Source organism: Clarias gariepinus, chromosome 8 (genome assembly GCF_024256425.1).
Source record: "Clarias gariepinus isolate MV-2021 ecotype Netherlands chromosome 8, CGAR_prim_01v2, whole genome shotgun sequence".
Classification (NCBI taxonomy): Eukaryota; Metazoa; Chordata; class Actinopteri; order Siluriformes; family Clariidae; genus Clarias; species Clarias gariepinus.
In genome coordinates, this window is record NC_071107.1 from 17847327 (window position 1) to 17856512 (window position 9186).

The 9186-nt window shown below is 36.5% G+C and overlaps 1 protein-coding gene across 1 annotated transcript; it reads left to right on the plus strand.

Moving 5' to 3' along the window:
• Positions 1 to 1195: 1195 nt before the first annotated feature.
• drgx (dorsal root ganglia homeobox) lies at positions 1196 to 6780 on the plus strand. Its single transcript, XM_053502734.1, has 7 exons — positions 1196 to 1398; positions 1634 to 1739; positions 2476 to 2576; positions 2860 to 2961; positions 4923 to 5089; positions 5218 to 5330; positions 5843 to 6780. Exons 2-7 carry the CDS (start codon positions 1682 to 1684, stop codon positions 6169 to 6171), a joined length of 870 nt encoding a protein of 289 aa, XP_053358709.1. The 5' UTR covers positions 1196 to 1398; positions 1634 to 1681; the 3' UTR covers positions 6172 to 6780.
• The last annotated feature ends 2406 nt before the right edge of the window (positions 6781 to 9186 follow it).

Here is a 9186-nt window from a genome sequence, read left to right on the forward strand (position 1 = left end):
TCTAGGGGATTTGGTTGTGTATAATGAAAATCGAGTTCAAGTATTGTTAAGGGGGAAGCATTATGCAAAGTGAGATATGGCTTATTAAGTAATAATCGTAGTAGTAGTAGTAATGATAATAATAATCATAATAATAATAATAATAATAATAATAATAATAGTTAGTAGCAATTTATATATATTTTTCTCTTATTATTATTATTATTATTGCTGCTACTAGTAATTTAACATGCTAATATAAAATTAAAGAGATGGACAGCTTAATAATTGTTAAGCTATTTACATTTCCTGAAAACTAAACAAACGCCATAGCTGACCACTTTAAAGTTGTACAGTTTTTCTATTTCTAGTTTTGCTTTTTTCCGAGGTCATAATAACAACTTTATTTTCAGCTGTGCATAAATTAATTACACGCATTTAATAACCAAAATATCATTATATTCCCCTCCTTTAATATCGTAAACGCTTTACGCCAGGGAAGCGCTTCATCGTGCACGGGGGCCGTAACGGGCTATTATCCTTGGGTAATGCTATTAGAGAACCAATTATGCGCCATTACACTTTCTCTTTTTGCCGTTTATGTGATTTCGTCCAATCCCGCCCTCGACTGCAAAATTTCAGCTGCTACTCGGAGCTTCATTTTGCACAAGCGGAGGAGCGGCCTGCGTCCCGCGCGCGTCTTAAAAGTAATTGAAAGGGTCCCGGTGCACGTCATTTACGCGCGCGAGGCAAATCAATCCTCGGACCCCTTGCTGTGAACAAAATCAAACTGTGGACGTCCGGGCGCTCGACGAGCGCATCACCGCGCAAAGCGGACCCCTTAACCCATATAACGAGCAATTACTGCGCTGACAGCCAATTTAAAATTCAAAAAACAGTCATCTGGATTTTTTAATATAAAAAGCAACTGTGTGCAAAAAAACGCACTGAGTGCGCGAGAGTTTATGATGTGGGAATAACAAGGCGCAACGCCGGGCGACGGGTGAAGGGGGCTGGAGGCACGCGCGCGCTGCAACCAGGAGACGCTGCAGAGAATGTGACGTTCAGCACCACGTGACCACGTCACTGTACGCGCGTGCTGATGCCCCGTCCCAAATCGGTGAGCTCAGAAGTCACAGCAAGACATAATCAGGTTAAGTCCGACTGCGCGTGAGATTATAAAGACGAGTTCCTGAAAGCATACACATTCCGCGGACTGCTGTAAAGACACGTGGCCACTTCATCTTGATGTCCAATAGCGAGCCGGCACAGAGCAGGGATACGAGTGAGTAGTTCAGAGAGAAAAAAAGAGTGGGAGTGGAAGTACCGGTTATCTGAACCTGAGCAAGAGGAGCTCATATTGATACACTCACAGACTCATCATCACAGCTCCGATCGCACCACAACTTACTACTACAGGTACGAAGATTACTTAACTTTTTATTATTATTATTATTATTATTATTATTGCAGTATTATACACAGCTGTCTGCTCTTCTAACTTCTACTCTAAAAGCTTTAGCCTAAACATTATTTATAATTTATTATAACTCGTCCTACGGTAAACTAAAAAAAATATTTATTTATTATTATTAGTAGTACTATTATTATTATTATTATTATTATTATTATTATTATTTTCTCACCGATCAAGCGCTTGGAATATTCCGTGGCTGGGATTTTTCGAACTCAGTGCAGCAGGATGTTTTACTTCCACTGTCCCCCACAGCTGGATGGAGAGTGCTGCAGAACTAATACCTGTGAGTACCTTTTTTCCTTCTGCCTCGAAATTTAAAAGACAATTTAATCACTATTTACCCGCGTCAACCCGTTGTTTCTTAACTGACCTACATGTTGTCTTTAAAATCGTAATCAGAAAAGATTTGTTACATCTTTAGTCGATTTTTTTCGATTACAAAACAAACCTTTACTTGAACTTCGACATCCAGAAAATTAATTCCAGTGTTAATCTATGTCCAGTTGAAATTAATAAAAAGAATGCAATTATAAAAAAAAAAAAAAAAAGTTGCAATGTAAAATCTGTTACAGTGATGCTGTCTGTTAGAGCTGGATATTTGTTCTAGATATTTACAGCGACTCTGACGCAAACACATTTTTGCTTAAAAATGTCAACAAAAAATCTATTATTCAGTGCATAATCACGGGAATAAAATTAGTCAGCATGCCGTTTAACATTTTTTCCCACAAGTTGAAACGGTTTTGCCCTCCAGTCAAAGCCTTTTAGTGCCGTCTGCTTGGCCACAGATGGTCAATGTCATGCCTTTTAGTCTTTTATTTTTAACCATTTTATTCGCTCATTTCAGTCTTGCAGTAAGTTATAAGACCTCAGGCTGACAACTGTAAAATAAACAAATCCAGTTTGTTGAAATAATTATTCGACATTAATGCAAAAAAATGTTTTTTATATTTGAAATCTATACGTATATTTCATATTGCGTGTTTTTCTGTAAACAAAATTCTAAACTACAATTTCAGTAAACTCAAACGGCTTTGGGAATCATGCCTCTGGAGACTTCGATGATGGTTTTCTCAGGCGGAAACAACGCAGAAACAGAACAACCTTCACATTACAACAGGTAGCCTAATGAGCTCAGGTTAGATTTTGAGCTATTTAGATTTTTAATAATCTCCGACAATAAGATATGGACGGATTTTTTTTTTAAATAGGCTATATGATGAATAATATGTATTCTTATACTGGCTCTGTGAAAACTTTATTGATGTAACAGACCCATCTTACCTTCCTCTATGAGTCATGAGAAATTAGTTCTAGATAAATTAACAAACGGGCTGTTCTGCCTTTAGAAACGTGCTGCTGATTCATAACCATAATAATAAAACAAATTCTTTATTTTGTAGTTAGAAGCATTGGAAGCAGTTTTTGCCCAAACTCACTATCCGGACGTGTTTACGAGAGAAGAACTGGCTATGAAGATTAATTTGACAGAGGCCCGTGTCCAGGTAAGATCTGTTCTCAGCTGCTATGGGACAGCACGCACGACATGTCTCCATGACAATGCGATGCTTCTACTCAATTCCCCACTTCAATTTGCCTATTTAGAAATTAGACACTGGTGACGGGAATAAATTTCATCATGGGATGCCTGCTCTCAGTCTCAGAACAAAACTAGCTACTAAACTGTACCTTTTTATTTCCTCTGAGGTGGAACGGTTATGCTTTTCTGTGTATCTTTTCCCTGGAAACACACACACACACACACACACACACACACATAGATAGATAGATAGACTTAAAGGCACCACTCCAGCGAAACAGAAAAGTCCAGTTGCAATCTGTTTCTTCTGAGAGTGCATGATATCAGTCTGCACTACAGAAATATAAAGCCCGAGCACGTTTGGCCAAAGCCATTAAATTAAAGCTCTCCGTCATTTACGCGGCGCACTTTAATATCATCATCATAATGGGCACTATTAGATTAACTTGATTAATCGGTAATTCATAATTAACTAGTGATAATGTCCTGCACTAATTTGTCCGCGTCTCCAAGGTATGAAAATTACTTAGGTGTTTTTCTTTACTTCAGGAAAAAAAAAAAGAAAAGAAAAGAAAAAAAAAAACCTTTCAAGCGCAATTGCTTCTCAGCGGCCTGGATAAAAGCGACCTGCTTTTCTTGAAGTGCTTTGCATCTGGAAACTTTCCCCAGTCGTATTTTTGCAGCCTTAGTACACATATTATGTATGTTATAAATTCGTCTAGGTGTAATTAAATCCATGTATACCCGTATGTAATTTCCTGCGTTGCACATTTGCTATTGGCTTTCCTAGATCTAATTGTAGGAGATGGAATAGTTGGCCTCGTGTTCCCCAGGGTCATCTTACTATCGCTTAAACCCGGCGACGGCAAAGCCATAATGGCATTCGCTGCTGTAAATTAGGGACTGTAAACAAATTATTGCCTCTCTAATCGGATTACCAGATTCGCATTATTAAATCTGAACATGAATCAGTTGCAGCATGCGGGGATATTAAGCTTACGTTATTATTAGGAAATAAATTTTCTTTTTGTTGTATAGGGTTGCAGGCGACCCCTCCTCCTCCTCCTCCTCCTTTGGAAAGTGTCAATTGGTTTTGGTTGCACTAAGACCAAACTGCAAATTGAGATTAATGGTGCAATTATAGAGCATGCAGTGTTAGGGGATCATGACTCTTAGCTGGAAGGTGCAAGGGTGAGATAATGTTGCCACAATTGCATTCTGCATATTGTTGTCCTGCCAGTAAAATGTTGCCTCCTATTATGCTGAACGAATGCTCAGCGTATAGGGCTTTTTGTTTGCTGACATCATTGTACCTTTTGCACAATGCTGGGCAGGCAGTCGAGATATGACTCGACTCCATTATAGCCCTTTCCTATTCAAATATGATTAATGCATTAGAGAGCGCAGCCTTAATCGAATCTGATGTTGTCAAACAATCACTAAATAGGGAAATAAACGACTTCATCACAGTTCCCTCTCAGAAGCAGGGAGACTGTCAGTAGGAAGTCATTAAAAAATGATAATGAAAAATTGCTCAATTAAATGTTGTTATAGGCAATGACCTTCATTCAATTAAGATACAAGAACTTGGGTGCATATGCTCGGCAGTTGTGTTCATGAAGTTAGAATTAAGTCGCCATCAACTTATATAAGTTGACACTTAAAGGGCTATGACAGCAATCATAAGAAAAGTACTCTCAGAAAATGTAGAACCATTAAGTGTTCTTCAGTCGTCCCTCTGGGTTGTCCTTCTATGTAGAAACCTACAACTGCGAGCATTACTATTAGAAAGAGTTTCAAATAGTGTTTGTTCAAGTTTATTTGCAGTGTTTATACTTTGCTGACAAAAACACAAATAAATTTTTAGCAAGAAAATTAGTAGTAGATTATAAACTTATGTTCATTATTACAATGCTGTCTGTCCAGGTGTGGTTTCAGAACCGAAGAGCAAAGTGGAGAAAAACAGAAAGAGGGAGCTCAGATCAGGAGGGTACAAAAGATCAAATGAGTGAAGGAACCCCTGCTAGAAACCTCAACCAGTCTCCTGTGGATCAAAGCAGAAGCAAAAAAGAATCACTGGAAGCACAGCAAAAGTGTGTTAATTATCCTAAGCAAAGTCTATAATGCTGCTTCTATATTAAGCTATTTCCTACTGTATGTGCAATACTTACTGTTACTGAATGAATTCAGTTTGACTCCATGTGCTTTTTCTCATGACTAGTGTTAACAGAGCAGTTGGTGCTGGAGGCCCCTTTTTCCCATCCTGTTTGCCTGGAACTCTTCTTAACACTGCAACTTATGCCCAAGCGTTGTCACAAGTAGCTACTTTAAAAGGTAAGATGTTTCAAATGGGTATATATGACATGGCAAACATAACTTATATTTTTTAACCTGTAATACAACATGTATATGCAACAAGGATATGCTGCATCCTTGTATGTGATTGTATGTAGATATAGACCTTAAATAACAAAAGTAATATTGTGCATGTAGTGTACATATACAATGTATTATGTAATCTATTCCTAAAATATTTCACATTTTACTTTGAATTAGTTATTGGATATTTATAACTTAGCATTTGGCTTTAGACAATTATTTAATGTTATTTGTCTTTCAAAAATACTAATAAATTCAAAACTAATAAAAACTAACAACCGGTATTTTATAGTATAAATTATGTAATCGCCTAAATAACTATCAGTGGTTGATTTTCTTGATTTTAAATGATTATGTTTACACATATTTACACAGTATTTTTAGCAATAAGCTTTTATTTGTGACATTTTTTAATCTGTACTGTATCTACACCTCTGACATGCATGTTGGTTTGCTGTGTATTACAGCAGGAAGCCCTCTGTGCTCATGCTGTGTACCTGACCCGATGGGCCTCTCTTTCCTACCTCCTTATGGGTGCCAGAGTAACCGGACGGCCAGCGTGGCAGCTCTGCGCATGAAGGCCAGGGAACACTCTGAGGCTCTGCTGCAGTCAGCCAACCTACTTGGTGCAGTACCAGGGCCAGGGGCCAGAGTTTCTGTTGGTCTCAGTCAAAGCACCAGTGCAGTGGGAGGGGAAGACTCCTCTCCTGCCTCTGGTTCCTCAAAGCTACCAACCCAGGGAACTTCCCCCGAAAAGCAGCTGCATTGCCCAAAGGAGAACCCGGATAAAAAATAAGGGAGTCATTTTTGCCTACACAGCACGTTTTCCCCTCCCGGACTTAAGGAATTACAATCTCATAATGAATGCCTGCTGCCCTTTTCCTCACATGCAGTCAAAACCACAGGGCAAGGTGTTCAGTGTTATTTACTATTGTATTATAATTTGAGTGTGGGTGCATCAAGCTATTTATTCAATCATTGTTTATCTATCCCTGTTACATTTTGCCTATTATTATGAATGATATATTGCCTATATATCTTTGCCACTGTAAATGGTTTTAATAGTGAAGAGACTGAATATGGGATGAATTTACCCTGGCTGCCAATGTGAATTCATATATTTTTCCAGCCACTTTGATGTAGGACTGATACTGCCTTGTATACTGTGAAGTCAGGTGATGTAAAAATTGCATTGTGTGAAGGACAATTTTTTTCTGGAAATGTATATATATATGTATATATATATATATATTGGACGCAAATATAAATGCCCTAATGTGAAATAATATGCAAGCGTATATATATATTGTGTTTTCTTGATCTGGTAAATGCAATTTTGTTCCGCTCATCATGGGATGTGACACTCTTGTTGTCATCACATCTGCAAGGCAATGACAGACTGGGAGTGTTCTCACTCTGGTCCTGTTTTGACATGCTCTTTAAAACAATTAAACATGTAGACATTCATGTACGTCTTCTGTTGCCTATTGCACACACCATCTGGCTGTGTTTAATTATTAATTGACTTCCTTGTATACGAAAGGTAGAGCTGAAAAAAAAAACGAAAGCAAAAGATGGTCTTATTATTTATTTAGTTTACGCTAAACCACTGACTCTTTCGGCAGTTGATGCACAGACTCTTTACTGAGACTTAGTAGATGCTTATCGGTATGGTGTAATTTACAGGCTTTACTGTTCATGAAGTGTCTTTTAAGCTGTGGGACTGCACCGATATTTACAGATATTTTAATCAGCTACTTCTGATACAAGAATATACCCCACAGGCCAATATTCTAAGAAAACTAACTAAACCATTAGTGCAATCTTATTGTAACTTTTTAATCATCAGCATCTTTGTTGATAACATTTGCTTGAATTGACCATTTTGTCTATTAAATATTCTGATTTAAAATAATGAAATGGATTGATTTAAATAAGCACTGAGATGCATCTACAGTAAATGTCTAAATCAGATATGTTTGATTAGATTTTCTATAAAGAAAACTAAATTTTTGTTCTAGTAGCCCACTGATGGATGCCTAGTGTTGTTTAACTGGCTAGATGATTATTCACTAAAATTAGTTTCAAACTTTTGTCCTGTATTTAATTTGAATTTACGTTGGGATAAAAATTTTATAGACATGAAAGATCCCTAAACACATATTTTTCAAATGCAGTTATTGGTATAGTGTTAAGTGCAACAAAACGGGCACTGTATGACACTGTGGTCTTTTAAAAAGTATAATTCAATTTGTGTAGTTCTCTTTATTGAGGCCACACTGGTCTGTTTCCAAGGTAGAGATCAATTTTACTATTAGTCGTCACAGTACTGTTAGAGTCAGAGTTTATGAATTGTCACAAAAAGGAAAAATTAGTATGCTACACATTTGTGCAGTCCTTTCCTACAGTATCATCAATTATCATCAGTAGACAATTATCATGTTCTTCACTGAATTCCATCAAAAATCACTAATTAAGGGCCAGACATGTGAATGTACAACACTTAATAGGACTGCATCTGAAAGAGACTTAAACTGATTAAATTTATGTCCTTGAGGATTTTCAGGAAATTACTTTTGATAGTCAATAACGCAATTAAGTAAACTACACACACATTAGCATGAATAATTGATATGGAATTATGTATCATCACAAAGTACTGTCTTAATAATTCATGACGCAACACCCTACTGACATGGCTGAGCTCGATAATGTCAGAAGAGCTGTGTGCTGCCAGAGCATGCTTGTATTTCTCCAAGATATATGTATCAAACTAAAATGTTTAAAATATTTAATTTAACCTTTTTTTTGCATACTTTACACATTTTTAAAAAAAGAATGTTTTAGTACATTTCTAAAGCAAAGATTCTAACGGAATTTACAGTAGTTTAGTTTTGGGATTGATTGTGCCCATCTTAGAACTCTAGTATTTTTATAAAATATTATAAGATAGTTATATACAGTCCTTAGGAATTCTGCTGCATGATGACCATCCATCCATCCATCCATCCATCCATCTTCAACCGCTTATCCAAAGTCAAGTCGCGAGCATGATGACCAGTGTAACATAATTCACACAAGCTGTTTTTTTTTTTAATAGAAAATAATAACACTGGAAAAATAGGTCAGTTTTTCACCATGAGAATGTTATAGAAAACACTAAATATTATAAATATAAATTTGTAGGTAAATTGAATATTGTTACAGAACAGAGGAACAAAAATATTTGTTTTGGTTTTTAATACAGAGCCATTCTTGTCATTTACATGTTTGATGCTGCAGTGATGGTGGCTTAATGTTGAAAGCTCTGGGTTACTGAACAGAAGGTTGGGGGTTCGAGCTCTGATATTAACAAGCTGCCACTACTTCCTCACACCCTGGGATATGCGGAGAAAAGAATTTCGCTGTGCTGTGACGTAAATGTGGCAAATAAATGCTTCTTCTTCTATTAAATTACATTTGTAGCAATTCAGTTCAGGTTTATTGCCGTTATTTGTATATAAATTTATACAGTGTAACATTCTGACTTTTTTAGTAGCAGACAAAAGTTATACACATGCATGCAGAATGTAGACATTTTCATTCCTATTATGAGTGTTATTTGTGGTTGCACTGCATATATTTAGAATAATATTATTTTGACTTGTCTGCTTTGTCCTTGTCTTGGTATGCATTATTTAAAGTTAGCTAAAAATAACACTAATATTAGTTTGTGGGATATATGTATATATATATATTCTTATTCTGTATGAATACAAATGGATTAAATTGAAATCTTTAAGGATACTAAGTTTACAATAGTTTAATTTGC

Excerpts from the sequence above, each read along its gene's own strand:
- drgx (XM_053502734.1), top strand. The coding sequence starts at position 1,682 with ATGTTTTACTTCCACTGTCCCCCACAGCTGGATGGAGAGTGCTGCAGA. Across the intron at positions 2,962-4,922 it reads TGACAGAGGCCCGTGTCCAG|GTGTGGTTTCAGAACCGAAG; the intron begins GTAAGATCTGTT and ends CTGTCTGTCCAG. Across the intron at positions 5,331-5,842 it reads ACAAGTAGCTACTTTAAAAG|CAGGAAGCCCTCTGTGCTCA; the intron begins GTAAGATGTTTC and ends TGTGTATTACAG.